This window comes from Meleagris gallopavo, chromosome 11, assembly GCF_905368555.1.
Source record: "Meleagris gallopavo chromosome 11, MGAL_WU_HG_1.1, whole genome shotgun sequence".
Taxonomy (NCBI): Eukaryota; Metazoa; Chordata; class Aves; order Galliformes; family Phasianidae; genus Meleagris; species Meleagris gallopavo.
Window position 1 is genome coordinate 7,798,588 of NC_139414.1, and position 22,521 is coordinate 7,821,108.

The 22,521-nt window shown below is 35.9% G+C and overlaps 1 protein-coding gene across 1 annotated transcript in view; it reads right to left on the bottom strand.

Annotated features, from left to right (window-relative positions):
- Window positions 1–22,521, bottom strand: part of CUL3 (cullin 3) — a 50,573-nt gene that overhangs the window by 12,534 nt on the left and 15,518 nt on the right. Inside the window, exons 2-9 of the mRNA XM_085233055.1 lie at window positions 21,719–21,916; window positions 14,655–14,768; window positions 9,026–9,186; window positions 7,731–7,845; window positions 6,903–7,131; window positions 5,214–5,359; window positions 2,287–2,463; window positions 1,283–1,453 (exon numbers count right to left, since the gene is read on the bottom strand). Coding sequence (XP_085089181.1) covers window positions 1,283–1,453; window positions 2,287–2,463; window positions 5,214–5,359; window positions 6,903–7,131; window positions 7,731–7,845; window positions 9,026–9,186; window positions 14,655–14,768; window positions 21,719–21,916 — 1,311 coding nt within the window. The remainder of the gene's footprint in view (window positions 1–1,282; window positions 1,454–2,286; window positions 2,464–5,213; window positions 5,360–6,902; window positions 7,132–7,730; window positions 7,846–9,025; window positions 9,187–14,654; window positions 14,769–21,718; window positions 21,917–22,521) is intronic.

Here is a 22,521-nt window from a genome sequence, read left to right on the forward strand (position 1 = left end):
TGAACCCAACTAGAGCTTATGTCTCATAACCCAGCTAGAGTTTATGTCTCATAAAAATGCTATTTCCATACATGTGGTTACTTGGACTCTTACTTCCATTACTTTCAGAACTTTAAAAAAAAACACCCCAAAATAACTTTCATTTTTCATATCTAAGCCTGCACAAATTGAAACTTTCCCTCCCTTTTCACCCATTACACTATTTTTTTTTGACATAATTCCTGCATTTCTATCTCACCTAAAACATTGGTGAAAGCTTAATAGACCAATGCATATGAACTAACCTGTTTTGTAACATGATGATGAGAAAATAATAGTTTTTGATGCACAAAGATTTTTATCTTTTAAGTATACATGATTTCAAGGGTTACTGCAGACTACAAAGTAAGATCATCAGATCTTTCTTCAATCTGTGACATATATAGACATATGGGCAAATATAGGCATTTACACTGGACAGTCAGGACTTTCTGTATACTTCGAAAGCACAGCTTCACATACATGGTAAAGGCCAGCATGTTATCTACACTATTCCCATCTCTGGGGAAATCCATGAGAAAAGAGGACAGGCTCAATCCATTGACTCATCTTGCTAAAGAAGTATGCCCTGTGTGTTCTATCTGCACCAGGTGGGAAGAAGTGGAAAGGTAACAGGGAATTAATTAATATTGATAATCTGGAGAAATCTGATACAAACAGATTTCATTCATTCATGGTTGGGAATATGAAGGTCAAAAACTGAGAATCAGGGAAGTTTGATTTTTACAACCAAATCAGCCAGATTCAAAAATCCCCTAGACACTTAGCATACCACAGGGGAAGAAGCTGCATTAGGAGCTGCTTCAAGGATTGCTAATCTTTAGGTTTTACCTTCTCAGTCTCTTGGTCACTCTTGCAACCAGAATAAACTGAACCAAGAGAAGTAAGCAAAATGTTTCCAAACACTGGTATGAAGACTTTTTTTCAATTAATCTCGAACGACATCAAAAAGGAATTGAACATTACTGCTAATCTGAAGAAGGATGTAGTACAATTTAACAAAAATGAGTATCATCAAATACCCACTGTGAATTTACACCATTTCCAGATGTTTTCCAGCATTTCCTTCTTTTTACTTCTACATAACATTTCAGAATAACACTTCATATTTTCTGTTAGGGCTTTAAAAATCAAATCTGTATTTATCAGCAAGGTGCAGCTTACATATATAACCCTTACATAAGGCCAAAGAAATCATATTTATGAAATAAATGAAGTAAAAAGTATACAAATATTGTCTTACCTTTAATTTAGATATCATGTTTTTCTCAGAGTCATCTGAAACACTCTTGTTTGTAAGAAGTCTTCTTGCCAAGTGCTGCTTATAATACCGCTCAAAAACATCTTTCTCTTGCATAAACCTAAATAAAACCATTGCTTTATCCAAGATAGTTTCTACTTCTTGCTCTGTTAGCTGCAGAAGAAATAATATACTGGTTTTAGTCTTCCAGGATGGATGTCATATACAGCCTACATACTTTAAGCAATTCACACCAAGTATTATGGTGTAAGAATAGCCTAGAAGGAACATAACAAAATTGGTGTAACATATGAACAACTGAGCCAAAAGAACAGTGCACAAACCCAGTAAAAGGGAGAAAATAATTAAAAAATGTAGGAAGAAGCAACGATGAGGGAGACGGGAGCAATGAATGGTTAAAACTCCTGATAAAACAGTGAAACTTTCCTGATGACCATACATTTTGAAGCATTAAAAAAGAATTAAAAAAGAAGCACAACTATTAACCAGCATCAGCAACTAATAATATGGAATGTCAGCTTAGAATGAAGATTCTCACACTTTGAGATTGACTTTGCAAAGCCTGTCTAATGCCACAACAAATAAAATGATTACTTATTTTTATAAATAAATAGAATTGATTATTTGATTGGCTAACCAAGTGAGTTACTTCGCAAGAAAATCATTAGGTATTGGTAATAACTACTGAACTATAAATATACTTAAGGAACTGAACAGGTTTCCAGGAAACAGATCCGCAGAATTTAACACAATCTAAGGGAGTGAGATGGATGTCAAGCTACACATTCTGAGATATCCTTGTGTGCCTTATGTAAGTTTAGCCCTAAAGTGTTACAGGCTTAGATGTGTCTTATAGCCTTTTCCTTTGTTTGAAAAAGGCAGCAGTGCCATTTACCTTAATATAAAAACCATTCTCAGAAAATTACCTTAGTTTAATTTGATCCAAGATTGCACAGAAAATAGTAGGATCTTTTATTTATACTTACTCCCTTGACTCCTTTTTTCAGCTTATCATCAATAAATAATGAGAGGTACTCTGGAGACCTAGAGTTGAGGTTGAGGAAATATTCAAAGTCACCCGCAATAGTCTGTTTGAAGAGTCGGTCATTATTGAAAGATTCTTGAAGAAAGCGGTCAAACCTACTCTTCAAATCCAGTAAACCCTACAAAAAAAAAAAAACAACAAAAAAACATTTTTACTGATTTGAAATTTTAAGTTGTAAAAACAGCAGTAATAGATGAAGTTGTAGAGTAGATCAGATCTACAAGCAGAGGTTCTGCAATGCTCTCTATGTTCTTCACTGTTAGAAAGCATGGGAAATTTCATTTCTGTTTGTAAACGTCTACAGCTGCCCTAAATCTCTTGCTGTAATAGGCTACTGACAGATTAAGTATTTTAATCACTCTTGTTGAACAGGCTGATTTACTTTATTTTAAATCAACAACTTAAAGAAGGTATTTTTGGAATTAAGCCTTATCTACGTAAAATTAAGTTGTCAAAATCACTTCCCTTCCTAAGTACAGGATATCAGAGAGATCAGGCTAAGCACCCATTAACTGCAGCCACAGAGCCACTAAACAAGTTTAAGGAGAAAATACACTGCAACAAGAGGACAGGTCTTATTTTTTTTCCCCTGCAGATTAAAGCCAGGGATGTTTGGCGCTATTTAGCTGTGTGTTTCTTATTAATCTGTACAAGTCTCTGTGAATATATGAAAGCTACATACAAGTAACTGCCCTCCAATTACCACAGTTTGAAGTTCACAATGGCAGTGTGAAGTTCACAGACCTGAAACAAACCATTTCTTTTAGCTAAACTATCAAATTTTTACCATCATTTTTAGGGGTTGCACCATCTATACTTAAAGCTAAAACAACTGAGTGTAAAAGGGGGAAGCATCATAAAAATCACATAAGCACCTTGCTAAACATATATGATACATGTGGGATTTAGACATAAGTAACATATTCAGGGTGGTGGGGAAAAAGAATTTCATGCAAAAAGTTGACAACTACTGTCCATACAATCCATTCAGGTTAAATGATCCTAAAGTCCTACATTGCTGAAGAATTTATTTATTTGTGGTTACTTAAAGAAGCCATTCAAGAACTCAAGGAAGTAGTAATGTTTCTTAGGAACTCACCATCTCACTTAAAGGAATGGTCTTTAGACTGTCTAATTAATGCATATTAGAAATTTTAAATTCAAAGTCAATCCCACTATCTCTCTCTGTTAACCACGGTTAGCTTATGTCTCCTCTCCAAGAGTACACCATCTGAACAGCCTGGTGTTGAACGGGAGGAACTGTTAGTACCTTGAATCACAACAGCATCTCAACATCCTTTCCATTATTTTAAGGAGTTTTAAATTTAATCCCCTGGCAATGCTTTTGCAATCATGTCACCGATGATGCAGAGGGTTTGGCAATGTCATGCTGCAGAAGCAGTGCTGAACTATGAAGACTTTTTTTCTTGGTAGTATAATATCTTCCTTGTCTATCTTCTTACCGGTATTTATGTTCTTGAAAGTTTCAGATTAGCATGACTGAAATAAGTAAGGTGGTTTCTTTATTCATTTTTCTTTCGTCCATCACATTAATGGGAGGATAAAAATTTTTAGAAGTTTAGCAGTAATCAAATATCAATTCCTTCTTAGGACATCTTCACGAGATGGTTGGGGGTAAATACTAATTGGGCTGTGGATGAGCTCTGCCAAAGCACGTGCAACATGGCTGTAAGTCTTCTTCAGCTTCACCACGTACTCAACTTTGTGGCAAGATATATTGATAGCATCTTTATAATTAAATATTTAACTTTTCCCCAGCTCAGATACTCCCTTTGGGTCAAACAGAATTCTAAAGTGAAAATTACTTCAGACACTTATTTTATGTATTACTTGTCATTTTTTTTTTTTTATTTTTAAATAAATCTCACCACCACAAAAACACAACAGCCCAGAATCTTTATACCTAAGAAAGTTCAAACAGTATTCTCTTCTTTTTAACATTCTTGTCCAAATTAAGAAAGAAGTTTTGCTTCAGCACTGCCAGACAATTCAAACAAAAATGTTTCTATTCTCAAATGGCTTCTTGTTCTAGTAAATTTACTGTTTTCAAACAAAGTAGCAGAGATAGTAGATACACAACATGAAATGCTTCTTTTAAGGACCAGACAAAAAGACTGCAGTTACACATTTGTAAAAAAATAACATATTTAACAAATACACATTTTGATACCAACTGTAAAACATTTTCAGCTATAAAACATTTCAATGAACTCTGAAAGAAATTAGAACTACGTTCTCAGAGACAGTGGGAAGAAAGAAAAGATGACAACACTCCTGAAGCACATTTTATGGTCTTGGTAAATAATGCTACACAATATCTTAGTGAGATGGAGAACAACAAAACACCTACTGATACGCAGAAATGCTGTGTCTCTCAGGGACACCAAGAATTAAACTAGTAATTAAACTGTGAGTGAGAGGTGAATGTTGTAAACCATTAGAATCTTGCTATGATGAAATTCCACCTTGAACATCAATAGCCAATGTTGCACAAAATTACATTAAATAGATGCTAAGGAGCTTCCTAGGATAAAATTCATTCTGGAGGCAAATATAATTTACAATAAACCAAAAAGTTCCAAGGTTTTATATAACTATTTTGAATATTTTAATAAAAGTACATACGAAAAACCCACTAATTAGGAGCTTGTACTTACCAAGCAACTTAGGAGTTCTAAACATTTGCAAAATAAAAAATGTGCACATTTTAAATAGAAGTATAAATGTAGTTTATTAATAAATAATTAACCCTTCTGAGTTGACGTTAAGAGGTTTCTCATATAAAACATGTTACTCTGGAAAATACGGGAAAGAAGAAGGAAAGAAATTTTTTAAATATATAACTACCTGAATATAGTCAACTGGATTCTTTCCTTCTCCCTCTTCAGAAACTAGTGCTTTGCCTTGCTCTCTCAGGTACGAGCTCATGCACTCGCACATTGTCTTCAGACCGTTTGGCACACGACTAAACAACTTGTACATGCAAGCAAGGTCTGTAGAAAAGAATGAGATGTTATGCATGATGCCCTCTGTAACTCACTCATTTCACAGCAAAAGACAACAAACAGCAGAAGCGTTCACTCACTCAACAAAAGTATCCCGTAACAGCTCAGGAACCAGATGGAAACTTCTGCCCCCTTTTCTTTATCCCAAGAACATACTGACTACAGCAGCCACAGAAAATTGAATTAAAAACGAAGGTGGTATTTAATTATTCTAGTTCAAGCTGTATATAGCACCTAATCTTGTGTTGCTGATCACCAGGCCAGCAAAAGTTGTTTTAAAGGCTGGTGTGTTTTAAGCTTCACTAAAATCACTTCTTTTCATGATATTTAAGAAGGTATCTTCCACAGCTAAGTGTTATGTTAAAACAAATTAGACAGTACTAATGAGATGCTCGTTAAAAGCAAAAAAAAAAAAAAAACACCACAAAACAAGAAAAACAGTAAAAACATGAGTTTAATTTGCATTTGTTTAGCTGAATTTAATTTGTACTGTCTTGAAGGAATAGCCACATACTACTTTGTTTCACATACCTAAAATCATGAGAACTGACTTAGCTTCAATATGACTTTTGAAGAGTAGTCCTTATAAACCTCTTATGCAAAATTCTCACAACTAAATTAAACCAATGCCTATAAAAGTTATATTAATTCTTGTATGTTGTAAATACCCTTCAATCTCCTTGTCCTGTCACTCTGAAGCCTATCTTAATTGGATATTAATGAAAAAAGGCTAAGCATGGTACCATCACATTACCTTTCCATACAGAAATTCTTTTCTTACAGCTAAGAAATTTGCTCACTTTATCACTCTGACTGCCACCCAATTATGAAACTACTTCAAGGAACAAAAGCCATTTATCCAAACAGTGAGTCTGTTCCCATTCTCAATGCTTTAGTATGAAGACTGATTTCAAAAAATAGATACTACAATCATTCTTCATTATGCTGTTTCAGAAGTGTAGGTTCTCTTTCTATAAAAACTTGCATTCAGTTGCTGTCTCACAGTAACCTGTATTACAGAAAACCTTACCAAACCAAATCCTTCTTTTTCAATCACCTAGAATATGTTTCTCATCCTTTAAAATGAACAGACAACTTTTTTTCCTGCAACAAATCCTTCTCCCCCAGAATCAGTCATGCAATTCAATGTCATTTACTCTATCATTTTTATACTGCACCATCCCCCAGAAAAACCCCACAAAACAGTGATGCATTTTAAAAGCTACATACTGTAAGCACAAAAGCAATAAAATGGCTCACAAAGAGCAGATAACCAAGCAGAGCACAAAAGTACTTATTCTTAAGAAATACTTAGCTTACAAAAGAAAAAAAAAGTAACTGTATCTAGTAGTAAACAGAAACAAGTTCTACATACAGTCTAAAAGCTCTCTAAAGCCTCTGAAGTACCATTCACAGAGGCGTGCAAAAGAAAGCCAAACAAGAACACAAAAGTTAAGCTCAGTTCATCCTATGTTTAAAAAAAACAAGCAGTATGATAAGCATTTCTGTCTCCCACATGATACAGTCTTACCTTCTGTCTTCCCATTTTTCAGCATATGAACTAGCCCAGAGTTCTCCATTTCCACTATAGTTTTCATATGCTTGGAAATAAGCTCCCTCTCAACAACTTTCACAATTGGCTCTTCTGTTGATTTATCCAGACAGTGCATCACCCGTTCTATTTCTTCATTAATTCTAGCTTCTACTTTCTTTATATATACAGAAGCACTGTTTTCAGCTAAAAATTTCTGACTTTCCATCTGTGATTAACACAAATTAATACTTTAGACTTCTTGTATTTTAAGGAGGAAAAAGGAAATATACTGGTTATTTCAGATCAGCATTCATCAACAAGTTAAATCACTCCCAGCATGTCCAACAAACAAGACCTCCAAGATTTACAAATAGGCTTAACACAAAATAAAAGTTCTATTCCACTCACTGTGTTATGTATGTATGAGGGTACAAGAACACAAGCGCGGTATTTTCCATGCTAAAGTTAACTAAATCAGCCTAATATCCAGTGACCAACAGGAGTTATAGCCACAGGTCCAAAGAAAACAAAGATGGGAAAAGTAGAAAATAAATTTTTTTTTCAAATACCAGTGTCATCTTTATGAGTTATGTGCATCAATGGTTTTCTCATTATTCTTGAGAATGTCAATGCTCACCATTACATCTAAATTATGATAATTCTGTGAAATTACTGTTGTTTTTTCCTCAAAGTTAGTCACACTTCTTATTTCATTTAACAGAGATTGACATACTTGTCAAATAAATAGTAAAGTACCACTAACTCTCACGATTCCAAGCAATTATAAAAGCATTCCAAATACAAGTAATTACAAGACTGCTGTACCTGAAAAAATTCTGCAGACATCTCCAAAAACGGAGCCTCAAAGTCTTCTTCATAGACTGACCTTCCTTCAAGACCTAGAATCATTAACATCTGGCAAGCATTTCTTATTGCGCCTCTGCCAAAAGTAAGTTGTTAACAACTTCAGAAATCACCATAACATAGGGAGTACACAGCAGAACAACAACTCAGAAAACTTTAACTTAAAATGAACTAATAAGAAGTCTATCCTACATCTGTTTGTTGCATGAGAGGTTTTCCAGAAGATTAAAGCAGTAGGATTATTTCTGTTCTAAGCTAAGTAGCTGACAGCATTTATTTTTTTAAATATAATGGTAGGAAAGCAGGTCTCAAGTTCTACCAATTCTGAAAACTATTAACAGGAATATATTTCACCACATAAGAGAATAAACAAGGAAAACTGAAAACTGCATGTGTAGGTTAGTAGTAAACAAGACAATTTGCACAGAAAGTGCCATTCAGAGTGTGAAAACATACCTGCAACTTAAGCATCTGTTTAGGCATAAACACAATGATAAAATTCAAAAACAAAAGAACTGTATCTATGAAAAAAATCTAGTTTCTGGCAGCAGGGGATAATATGCAGCTGTTGCCAGCATGTGTTTTTCTCTTCATAAACTGCATGTTGGGTAATCCCAATTACAGAACTGCAGCCAAAGTAGCATGAAGTTTACATATCTCCACACCCATCAGCTGTTCTGAAACTGGAGAAACAAAAAATTTGCAAACTTCGAGTGACTTCAGCAGCAGCATCTGAAATGCATGCCATCAAACTCCAATTCCACAAAAATGGCAAGAGAACACGAGGAACAGATTTTAAAGCTCAGAGATAACCGAACTACCAGGAACTAGATGGGTTAAAACAGTAGGAATTGAAATGGAAAACTAAAAAAAAAAAAAAAAACTTCAAAAATCAAACAAAGCAGATAGAGGAAATCTAAACAGCCTTTCAATACAGAGGACAAGCAGGATGACAACAAGGGGCAGAGAACTGCCAAGCCTCCACTTTTATTATAAAATGCTCTGACAGAAGGTGGTAATGGAGAGATTTAACAAAAACTTCAATAAAGATCTCAAGATTAACATTAGAAATGTATTAATGAGCTTATCCATTTGCCATTATTTTAAGTTTTAGCAAAAAGAAAAAATGTGGTTTTTTTTCCATGTTATGGAGAAACATTTACTTAAGTAAGGATTTAGTTGTGTATGTTTGTGATTCACTCATGGACTGGTAAGTATCATTTGCAATAGAAGACTGTCACTTACGAACATCTTACCTGTCTACAACCTCTCCTTTCCTTTCTCTTGCAATCATATCCAGCAGAGTTTGCCGTAAGTGATCTCTAATACAGCCATAACGTACAACTTGATCTCGAAAAATAATCAAACCCAAATTGTAGACATTCTCCACGTTATTTTGTTGTACGTAGACACGGTCCTACAACAAAGGTATTCAAAGCAATAGCACTTCAAATTCAGGTTATTCAGAAATGGAAGAAACCAGTCACATTAGTGCTGTACAGATATAATCAAATGAATCTTCTCATCATTAAAAGAAAGTAACTTCAGAATCAGTCCAACTTACCAAAACTTTATTTAATAGGAAGTCTACATTGCTTAAGATTGTAAGCACAGCATTTATGACTAAACCAGGCAAGAACAAATCCACACCCCTGACACTTTTTCAGAGTAGGGGAGTCCCCAAATACTCAGAAAAATCATAGCATTATCTGCAAGTTTTTTTTTTTTACTTACCTACTTAATTCCCTCCCATCCACCCTCTTTCTCTTCTGTAAAGAATAAGTTATTTTTTCCCTATCTGCCATTCATCATTCTACCACTCAATTTCACAGTTCTTCCTCATTATTTAATGACATTTCTTGAATTAGCTGAACAGAAGTAAAGCCAAAATAATTAGAGTCAAAGTTTATCAACAAGTAATGCAAACTGTTTATAAGGGCTCCTGTTGGACCCATATTATAAAGCTCCCTTCCTTTCAACCTGAGCAAGTATCTTGAAACATCGTTATACAAATCTGTACTAAGCATAACAATTGTTCTATCTCCCTGCTCAATCTGTAAGATGGGTCAAGCTGCTTGACCATCCTTTAGCTCTCTACTGCATACACTTACTAATCTGGGCTGATGCTCAGAACAACATTACAAGTCTAACAAGCATAAACACCACCATGCAGTTCACTGACACACTACTGAGCAGATACACACAGTTTTCTTACAGCTATTTACAGAAACGTCCAATTTTTTTTTTCTATTCTGTTTAGTTTGATTGATCAACCTCTCTTCTGTTCCTTTCTCTAACTTATCAACTCGCTAGAAAAGCAAGACTTAAAGTCACCATGAGTCAGAAAATGTGTATTTGCTTAATATCTATATAATAGTGATGAGGTAGATAAGATCATTGAAATAGCAAATAGAAAAGTCGTGAGTTTTTACAAACTATTTCTGAAAAGAGCAATAATGTTTCTGGTTGGTTTGTTTTAAATTTTTGCTAGGACATAATCCATTATTTTGAAGCAACTGTTTAAGTTGTAACTAAGAAATACTGCTTTACTACTGCTTAAAACTCAGGATGCTCATAAAAGTTTAAATGTTCTGTACTCACAAATCTGACTGTGAAAAGGTTTTTGGAGAACTTACAGTTAAATAAAAATAACAAAAAATCTATAGAGGATGATGGGTAATGTTTTAATTGGAGTATAAAGATTAATTTCCCCATTGGTTCCAGCAGTTACCTTGTTAAGCACTTTACTACACTCAGGATTCAAGCAAAAAATTATTCAAACACAGAAAATTAAACTTTTTTTTAAAATAATGCTTCAGACTATAGAAAAAAATTACAAAATTGTATGATTACACAAGTTCCACAATTAGAAGAAATAACAAGAAACAGATTCCACACCCTTTAGTATTTTAGCAGCCAAACATACATAGGAAAATTATTCCTACAGCAATTACACAGCAGATTGTCTCCTGATCAGTACAGGAAAGTGAAATACCAGTTTCCACAATGCAGGAATGATTTTCCACTAATGCCCTGCAGACAGGTAGCACGTAGTTCATACACCCTCTGTGGCCCAGGAAGCCAGCAGAATTCTGCCTCAAACCAAAAACGTTACTCTGCTTGGTATCACAGAGCCCGTTTATCGATACACGGTGGTCTAATCCTTAGAATGTTGTTTTTCATTTCTCCCTGCTGTTTGGAAACAATGCAATTAATTTCTTTTGCTTATGCACCTACATCAAGAACAAAAGTAACCATGATTCTGAAATAAGTTTAAAGTATACTTTTTAAAGAGATGAAAGAAAATTAAGTGTCTAATGTGTTCTGTGACTTGTGGTTCAAAGAATACACATTCAATTTCTAACGAATATTCAGGCCTCTGAAGCACAAGAAGCAGAGAATCTAAATGGATCAAAGCAATGGTTGTGACTCATCTGTGTGGTTTCTTTTGTGGCAGCCAGTTTTAAACACTGCAATATTGAAATAAATGAATAACTGCACTAGAAACTCTTCTCAGTGCAACTCCAACCCCCTCTTCAGTAAGCCAGACCACTCCATAACACCCAAATTAAAGCAGCAGCATTAACATTTCTGATATTGCTGATATGCTCTCCCTCGGTACCAGACCTCTGTTGTTGTTTACTGGAAGCTTCCCTACCTTCAAAATAAATTAATCTTGGAGCCAAGTAGCTCCACCTGGGAACAGGTTTGACTGACAAGGCAACATGCTATCCAACAGCAATTCCTTCCCATGGGGAGAAGCAGCAGGTGCTTAAAAGGTAAGAGTAACTCTCAGGAGTCAAGGGTGGAGTTTTAGACAGCAATTATTCATAAGCTACAGTGCTGCTTACACTGCAGAATAGTTCTGATCTCAGCTGAAACAAGTTACCTTCTGCACATTATCAAAAGCCACATTTTGCTCCACCTCTGCCTGGTGGATGTTCAGCCTCTGGATGCTAGTATACAGCAAATATCTTTAATCAAAGTTCCAAATATAAAAATAACACTTCTCCCTTCTGTCCCAGGTGTGACCCATGAGCAAGAAAAGTCCTAAACCCCAAGGACAAAACTCACCAGGCCAACCAGTCAGCACTGGCTTCAAACGAGACCCTGCCTTTGTGCACTGCACAGATGAGAGGGGAGCACCCTTCAAAATACCCAGCAGCATCTGAACAGCAATTGGTTCTGACAGTGTTTGCTGGACCTGTGCGTATGCCCATGCCCCTCAATGTGAGCATGCCTTAAAACATGACTTCACTCATAGCAGAAGCTGCTTAACTCATGACTTCACTACTTTGGTGCCTCTCTGCTTGCTGCAAACAGCATCATGGCTTTACCCTGTTACATCTTTCTGGCATCGGTTACTGTAGAGCCAAAAAGGAAGAGCCCAGTTCCAACATACTACCAAAATACAGCGTAGCTACATATTCCTGAAATTCAATTGCTGGCATTGAAATATCTCAAGAAAGCTACATTTATCTTCACTGTACAATTTTAGGTTGCAAAATTTAAGCAGGAAGGAGAGGTTGTACAATAGCCATGAAACTAAGCAAACTTTTATCAGACAAAAGAGGCACAGTTATGCACTTCTCTTTTCCTCACATACAATCATAAAGCAACCTTTGAAATGTTCTAAGGTTGCAAATATAAATGAACTTCTGCCAAAAACTTCGAACTGCAAATACATCAGTCTACAAATAAGTACCATAATAATGCACAAACCACAGCATACAAAATATAAACTTTTCTAAAAAGATGCTATTGAACTCATTTTCATTTTAGAAGTGGCATATCTGAACAGAAAAAAAGATGAAAAGGTGATGGGAAAGTACTTGCTTTGAATTAGATCATAATGGTTCAAAATAAGCTGGAAAATGAACAGCACTAGAACAGACACAGCTTGGACTAGGATGTACAATCACTCAGCTGAAGCATGAATTTAGTAGAATAAGATTAGAATTCAGTAGAATGAGATTAGAGGCTATTAAATGTTGTATTTTCATGGATGTCAAACTGTGGCTTCTTGGGTGCAATTGGTACATTTCCTGAAACTGACAGATAAGCAACGGGGACAGCCTACGAAATAAGAGAAGGGCTGGGTTACCCCTTATTTACAAGCACACTATGGTTGCGCACACTTGTTCTGATAGAACACGCGCATGTCAATTAACAGTGACTTGTGACTGAGGTTACACAGTGGTTTGCTTTTTATTTAGATGACAGAATATTTTTATTTAAATGATATTCTGTGTGTGAATAAAGATAGAAACTTCTTCTGACTTATCACTATAAGACTAAATTTCATTCATATTAATCTCATAGGAGAGCAAATAATTCCTTACTTTATGAAGTCCTTTATTTTAAGAACATTAAGGAACACCTTCAACAGATGCATCTCCAGCTTACAACTCCATGTTACAATCGGCTATTTTAAGCATTTTGAAAGAGTACATAGTACTTGTATTCTCCTGCTCTTAACCTTACTCTAATGAGCACAATTACATTGGCTCAACAAGTTATTCTAGTGACAAAAATGAAGCTGCAAATCTTTGAGTAGTCCAATTTTCAACTATCATTTATGCTTCAGTCTCTATCCAAGCGTGTATTTTGTAATGACAGTGTGTTCTGTGCTTCTTCAATTTGAAGACAAGGCCAGTTTGTCCATTTTATGAGCTCCCTGGCAAACAGGAATCTACCATTTTTCCTAATGAAGACAGTACATCTTCTCAACATGAAAATCTTTAATCCTTTTGGCAGGATAAGGCACACAAATAAAAGTATCACTGAGGGCATTTTATCCTACCCTCGTTATTTAGATATGTGGTCTATTCTCAACAACAACAGACAGGAACATGGATAGCCAGTAAATCCATTAAGAAAAGACTGTAGCTATGTAGCTACAATTACTACCCAAAATTCCTTAGCTTTTAGTATCTTATTAACCAGTAGTATTTTTTCACCGCTATCAAAGAGGTTCAGCTTCACAGTGTAAGATCTTCAATTGCTGCATGAACTTTGGTTATTAAGTAGATAACAGTATAATCTCAGTCAATCATTTTTCTTAACAATAAAAGAAATGAAGCAATATCATTATCTTATCCTTCACTGGAGGATATTACATATAATACTATTTTTAGCATGATATGTGAATAACAGATTTTACACTCAAAACAGCCTCTCAACATACCATTTTACTTCTCAAGTTAAGCCCTGGTCTAAAAACTACGTATGCCTTCCACTCTGGGAATTTAAATACAAATGTACTATCTAAGGCATAACACGATCCAGACAAAAACATAAGGCCCACTCTCTTCAAATACAACAACTTCTGCTAGCTATAACGTTAGAATGCATTTTTTTTTCTTATAAAATTACTAATATCAAGCCAAGAAATGTTTATCTATGCATGCTTTGTAATCTTAGGTGTACCTCTGTATGAACAGCAAAACATTCAAATTTCAAGCCAATACTTGTTGAAGAACACTGAGTGTATCTAAGCAGAATTATCCTCTTTACACAATAAACTTTAAAGAACAACAGCTAACTACACCAGCAGTTTGTGCAAGGTCTGCACTATCATGTACAGTAAGAAACTACCACTAGGTGAATAAAATTTAAGAACCACAAGATTCAAACAGTTTTTGTTGCATTTTTCTAATGATGAGATAACCAGAAAGAAGAACCTAGTTTTAATTTGTCAAATAACTGTAATACTGATCTCGTGTATATACAAATTCAAAACAAGGGATTTAAAAAAAAAAAAAAAATCAATCTTAGAACATGACTGCTAAATATACCTTGCCTTTCATCTCTCCAGCTCAATTGTTTACAGTTGTCAAAAAACACTCAAGCACCAAATTAAACGTGAAAAAGCAGAATACCCACCATATACATCAGAATGTCTCTAATCATCACCATTGCTGTCTGATGATCATTCCACGCTTGGTTTAGTGTTTGTAAAAAGTTGTTATTCAAGGAGTTTAATACATCTTCTCGCACCTAGAGCAAAAACGAACAGATTGTCATAAAATCAAGTCAGTTTCCCTGCATCATTTAAATCTTAACAAGCTTTGCTTCAGAAAAAATATCTGCTCTTCTGCAAACTTTGAACATTACAGACATGCTCAAACTTTTCTAGCTGCTGACCCTGTATATAATTTCAGTAGAAAAATAAGGCTTTATACAGGTAAGGAGAAAAACAAGCTGAAAACAAGAACATAAAAGGGACAATTCCATATGCTACAGTGTCTCAATTACTATCATAAGTCATTTCAGAATATTGGAGTAGTGGTACATGTTACAAACAGAAATAAGCTCAGGTAGAAAAGTAGCTGAGACAGTTGCAGTAAGTAACAGTTCTGAACAGACTTTCACTCAGTACAAACTCCTATACCAATAATCCATAACCACTAACAAGAAGACTTAAAGTCACTGTTTTTATTAATGCCTTTTAGCTGATTTGTTCATCCCATCAACTTCAGACTTCATTTCTGACAGTAGTTCCTACTAATCAAAAAAGAACGCGTGCTTTTGCATTTTGTTACACATGAAGCAGTCATGTACTACAGTGCTCAACCTTTGATTTCCTGTAAAATAGAAACCTAAAGAAACACAAGACAAACAAACAAACTTATTCCTCATTTTTTCCCCTCTTTTGTATGGAACTTGACTTATAAAAAAAAACCAACAAGTGTCTATTATGGAAAAAAATACCACCACCACTTATGTACTCAAGAAAGGACAAACAGGCAGACGTTCAATTGAAGCTGGCTTCTGGTAAACAATCTATACATACGCTCCATGCAGTATAAATAAAACAACTTCAGCACTGCTTGTAATGATGACATAAAGCCGTAAATTTTAATACAAATTTGGAGAAATCTTTTCCAACTCTATTTCCAAAAGCAGAAAGTCAACAGGCTAAGTAGGCAATAAAGAACATAAGGAGCATACAGATCTCTAAGGCATGTTTGCAAAGACAATGGGAGTAACCATCAAGGCTGCAACATGCAGATGGGGTATAGCTTCAATTTCATATAGCCCAGCAAAACCCCACCTCTGCAGCTGGATTTCTGTGCAACTATACATGGCGATTTCAGTAAGAAGAGTAAGTGACAAATATGCTTAAATTTGTACCTAAAAACATATCAATGGTTCAGTAAATTAAGGCTTTATAAAACTGCTACAAGATTTTACAGGCTGCTACGTTCCAAACAGAGAATTTGAAGACTGCAAGACCTCACTCTAAATGTTAGCAACATTGGGAAAACTTTTTTTTTCCTGCACCGGAGGGCAATAGTTTCTTTGCTTGTCCAACTTCAAAATACAAATAGAAAATTAGACCAAACACTACCCTTCTCTGCACACAGCCAGCATCCTAAATGCACTTCAGCTAGACGGCTTCAGTTTCACTCTTCCTTCCTCTGAAGACCCAATTGCAAATACAGTTGAGAAAACTGCAACTTCTTACACATTTTTATAATAGCCAAGTCAATTAGTGCTTTCCCTAAATCCTCTCTCAATTCCTGTTCCTATTTTTCCTGTCATTCTAACAAGGCCAACAATCTTCTTTAAGACTGTTCCAACCTGAGAAATAGAACCTGCATCACACGGCTCATGTCCCCAGATCTCCTGCTGCTATCCATGAAGAGAATAGTCTGTTCCTGTCACATAGGCATAGGATATTACATCCCTAACTTGAGTATTTATGGACAACAAATCACCTTTCATTCACTCCCCATGCACCAACCCATAGTACATCTATCCTCTAATACTCCATCCTTCAAAAAAATCCATATTTTTTTACATTTATGCATTTATACTTGGGTGCTAGCGTGAATTTATTGAGACTTCAAACAGGAAAGCAAAACACAGGTAACAAACAGCTACAAGCTGCAACAATCTCAACCATAACCACCTGACAGACATCGTTCTGTTATTTAAACTTAATATTTAACAGGCAAAAGCAGTGTACGAAAAATAATGCAGTCTGGCATGCTACCACATATCTAACAACTTCCATGGGCAAACCAAATCCACAGCATCACATACCATCCACGCACTACGGCCTCTTCTGGAGAAGCTGCAGAAGCTTACCCTGGTAACACTCAGCTCTGTTAACAGTGGCTGGCTGATCTATGTACCCCTGCAGGTTGTTCGGAGCTTTCTGAAATCTTCCAACTCCTACACCACAGACCTGAGCCAGGCTCCCCTCTCAGCTTCTGGAAAACACAGTGTTGTGTAATAACACACAGCCACTGCTGCTGCTGACTGCCTCGCTCCTTCTGACAGTGACTGCCACTTAGCTTTTGGTCTCCCAAAGGTGTGTGCTGCTGTCATCCAACACATGTAGCTTTTAGCTAAAATATAAATACACATTGAGAACTTCCCCAGCCACATCTGTAGAGTGAGCTTAATTTCCAAGAAGAGAAAGAAAAGTGTCATTGTTGCTTTCAATTTCCTAATAAGTATGAAGAAAACCTGGAAATGTAAATGAGTCACACTAGCAAAACATACCAAGAAAAACGAAAAGAACAATTAGTTTACAAGCATAGATAATCAGGGTAGGGATTGATCAGTTTTACTCAAATATACAGAAAACCATCACAGGTCTGTGCCCTTATAATTGCATACACCCATGACAGTAATCCTACTACCTTAAGCCAGGGCCCATTCACGCACCTGGTACCAAACAGGGTGCTCAGGCTGCAAGGAGGACGTGCCTCCAAGCAGACAGAGGAGCTCTCACACCTGCACTCCCTCTGCTGCACACTTTGCCAGGCTTTCTAAAAACACGTATTAAATCCAGGAACTGCACAATGCTGCACAACACAAAGCTACTCGAAGTCTCACTATGAAGCCTCTCAATGACACACTCCTTCCACTTATTTTTAGATGCAGACAAGTTTGAAAAACTGTTCTTCGAGTTGCTCCAAAAGCCAAGCCACTTGTTGTTTACAACTGCTGTTAAATACATTCCTTGTACAGGCCTTGAATACAACCATATTACAGGAAAAGTACCATAGTGCACAAAACACTATAGCCAAGCAAAAGCAAAAGCACAGCACCACAGTCAAGCAAAAGCAAAGAGTAAAACTGCTGTGGTGAAATTAACGTCTTCTACTTGACAACTGGATATTCATGCTCTTCTAGAGAAAAGGAAGCCTTTCAGAGACAGCTGCTGCTCTTCCAAAACCTTAACAAAATCTTAGTCTGGAAAATTACATATTAGCAAAAATAAACTTAAAACTTTAAAGGTGAAAAGATAAAGGTAGGTGATACTTCATACCTTGTTAGCCAAAGTACTCCCTAATGCTTGCAATTTGGTCTCCTACAGAACTAATAACAACAAATTTCCCCCATCTAATTCATAGACACTATAGAAAATCACCTCTTGAGGTCCTAAGAGCCTTCTCTCTGAAAAAACACAACAGCAAACAATAAATCTTGCCACAGATCACAGATATCCTTTAAAGCCCCAGAACAGACATGGAGCGTTCACACAAACCTTCTGCATCAGCATTCCATCCCATCCTTCTGCACCTAACAACAACCCCACAAGGACCAGCTGCGTCCCTCTTACTGTAGGCATTCTTGCATGCCTTTTGTTACCACTATTGCAAGACAAACTCTACCAGTTTTACCAGCAAAGATTACTGTGTTATAAAGCATTCTGGCATGCCAGTGACAAAACAGCAACAGAAGCATTTGATAAGGTTTCCTATATCCCAAGAAATTCTTCAGTATTGCTTTAGTATCTCCCTGAACCAGCACGTTTCAGTCCACTCAGGTGTAGGAGAGTCCTTGACATTTCTGGGTCTTTGATGAGCAGCAGACTCAGGCCATGCATTACCTACAAAAAATACTATATTGAGATTGGCCAACAAATCCATCAATTTTTCTGTCTCACATACAAAACTGCATGTCTTGACAGTCCAAATTTTAACAGACTAAAACGTTCATTGAAGTGAATGGAATTTTGAAAACATTACCTTGCAAACTAACTTCAAGATATCTTTTTGTTCCAACAAGTGATTTTACATATAATCAACCAACAATCTGTACACTAAGCTTTTTGGGGTTTTTTGTTCATTTGTTTCAAGCACCTGTACAGCTTTTTTGTGTTGAAGGAACAGACCAGGCTCAAGGCTCAAGACACGTGAAGAAAGCACCCAAATCAAGCTACAGGGCTGCCACACAGCAAGGAAAGAAACAATCAGCAAAGTATTAGGTGCCCAATAATTAAATGCACCTTTTTTCCTGAAGTGAAAAGTTCTAATACCTTCTATTCAGTGACACTTTTTAATTTCATTTTTACAGATACTATAACCATATTGTCAATATAAAGGCAAACACAAGTTTTAGCATGTCTCCGTCCTGTGATAAATACAAGATAGCTCAAGACAGCTAACTCCTATCAGTGATGCAGAGTAAATTACTTGGCTTACTTCTTTCATCAAGAAGTCACAGCATGATAATCATAACCACAAGCTACTGGGGTCTGCAAGTTTAAAACCAAGCATACTTTATAGTAACTTAGGTGCTTTCATCTCGTATGGTGGTGCTGTGTTTGTGCATATCATTTTAGTACAACTAAATACATTGCAAAGGCAATTCATGGCTTTTTTTTTTTTTTTTTTTTTTTTTGCTTAGAAGTTAAATACTATGAAAGTTTCTTTACACTAAAAATATTGGTCAGAGTACAACTTTCACCTAGCAATTAAATAGTTATAAAGCATAAATAAAGCTCTTAACTACACCACACCAAAAACAAACACATGTACTGCAGGACTGACAACTGTGTTTAAGGACATCTGAGAACACTGCCTCTGTCCAGCCACTACTGGACTGTATCTACTCTTAACTAACATGATTGCAATACTACACACACAGCTTCCTATAGAAAGATTACCAGTAGATGCAGACAGCAAGCAGCAATTCTGTTTGAAGGATTCTAGCAATTCAAAATGTAAGTTTTGCTCCTCAGAACTACTGCATGCCTGTTCTTTACTAACACTTAACTACTTCTGCAAATTTTCATTTTAATCGAAGTAAATAGTTTTCATGAACTTTTATTTGTTGGAAATTTATAGGAAGGAATCATCAGACACCTGAGTAACTCTGCCAATTTAACCTCATGACATTTAACTACTAAAACTCAGTATTTTGTCTATATTAATAAAATCTGTTTCTCCTGTTAACCATATGCACAGATACCATTTGATTAATTACATTAAGAGATCAGAATGCTATAGCACTAGACTCCTTAAGAGCATCAGAAAAAGCAGCATTAAGTGTCAGAAAGGCATTTTTTTCCTACACTAGTACCTGTAGAAGCCTGTCAGGCAGTGCAGTGACTGTACAAATGCAGGATCTGCTGCTCTTCGGTCCACTTGCCACAGTCAGTGCTTCAGAATAATGATTTTTGCATATGGACAATTCAAACAAACAGAACTGGGAACAAAGACAAGCAGCCTTCCTCAAATTAAAATAGGACAATCTCAAAGTGAAAAAAGTTTGGTGTCCTAACTGTTATTAAATATAGACTGAAAACACTGGTGTATACAAGAACAGAGCACAAAAAGTCTCAGCCATTTGCCACACAGTATAGGAATAGTACAGATTATGAATGTAGGTGTTACAAAAACAGTGTTTGAAAGTCACAGATGAGCTGCAGTTATAGAATACTTCTAAGGTATTTAGCCACTTCATACAGGATGTTTCCTCTCACACAACAGTGAAAAAAACAGAACCAAAACACCCAGTATATCCACAGCAGGTTTTAGACTATATTTATCTGGACTGTGCCTTTGAAATTCAGGATTTTAGAAAATAAACTCTTTTCACCTGTGGCACAGCAATAACACACATCTCTGCATAGCCACTGCAGTAACTCCAGCTAGTGGGCACAAAAAGCTTTCCAAACATCACACATTATTTAGACAAGCCTCCCACCCACCCTCTGTATTTCAGCCAGAAGCAATCATCCAAGGTGCATAATGGTGGATGGCTGTTCTAATAAGAGGACAAAAAATTCTGACACTCCACTGGAGTCCACAGTCAGAATATGGGAGCAAAGCACCTTTCTTTTCCAAGACAGGTAGGTATGAATGTTACTGCAAAAAAAAAAAAAAAAAAAAAAAAAAAAAAAAAAAAAAAAAAAAAAAAAAGGCATCCTCCCTAGACTTAGGATCCTACAACTTCTAAATATTATCTGGACTTAGAAAAACTAAGCTTTAACTTGGCTTCTCCAATAACATCCTTATTAATCAACCCTAAACTTTACTCATCACAACTACAGAGATTGTTCCCTAGTTCAATGCAAGATATAAAGAGTTTTTCCTCAGAAGCTACGTCTTCAGAACCAAAACTTTTCTGCTTGTCGTTTTGGCTGAATTACGTGGTTTTGAAAAAGCTGAAATGATAGAATGCAAACTACCCAGGGCTTTTGTTGCTGCTGAGCTGACATTTTAGCACATTGCTTACTGCCTCTTTACATTGCGTAATCCTCGCACAACTCTCACTAACTTGTGAATTAGTTCATTTGCCCATAACAAGCAGGTTATTACATAGGTATTTATTTTGCTCCACAAATGAAAAACAAATCAAAGTTAGTTCTGAGAAAGTCACAAAATGCCAGCAGAAGGCCACAAACATCTTTTTTCCCCAAATAAGAATCCCATATCTCAGCAGTAATGCTTCTGTGAGTTGTTTGGAAGTGTGAAATGGGAAACACTTCCTACAATTTGTTCTCCATCCAAAACTTAGAGTAAACCTTATCAGGAATGTGATGTCATTTAAGCACAAAGTTAGCTCAATACTACAATTTTTTGAATACACTGATACAATTTCAACAAAAGACTGCAAAATAAAGACTTTCATATTTTAAATAACTGAACAGAATTCTTCTACATAAGATACTTCAATTGCATTTCATAAAAGTGACATACCTTGTTTATGAGATGCTCAGTGACCACTTCTCTCAGTCCAGTGTAGAGTTTTTCTCCATGTTTATGCAACACCATTGTATATGCATTCCTATATAGCTCCTCAAAACTGAGACCACTATTGTTCTTACGCTGGATCTCTTGGATTGCATTTTTTAGGAGATCCCAAATGCTGTTTACATATTTCTCGTCCATAGTCATCTGTAACGATAAACCAAGACATCATGGTTTAGAATCGAGAAAGATTCTTACAGAAAGTTATCTTCAGAACCTGTAATTATAGAAACAGTAATTGCTTCTGCCACATTTGGATTCCAATATCACAAAGTTTCTCTATCTTCAACAAAATAGTATGGATCAAAGTGCTATTTTTCATAACTATTTCTTGAAATCTATCATTTTTAGTGGTTTAATACCCTCTCCTTCAAATTTGCAAATTCACAGAACCCAACCTTCAGAGTCTGCACAGGCGGAAAAGCGGGTAGTTGTAGATACAAGTCTTGTCCCCACTCTTCCGCTACAGCGTAATAACGAAAGTGAGTTTTCTTCCCATATTAACACGCCAGTTGTCACCCTATCAGTCATACTGCAACGCTGCTTAACTGGACTCCAAATCCTCTCGTACAATAAAGTCAAAAATATTCACCACAGAGCTAGCAATCACATTTAGCCATGTATATGAGCAACCTAGGTGATCCTTATTTACAGCAATGCACAAATAGCCAAATAATTACATGTCTAAAATTCAAATACTTTTACAGATGTTGAAAAATCCCCCAAATTTCCTGAATTAACATCTGTATTGC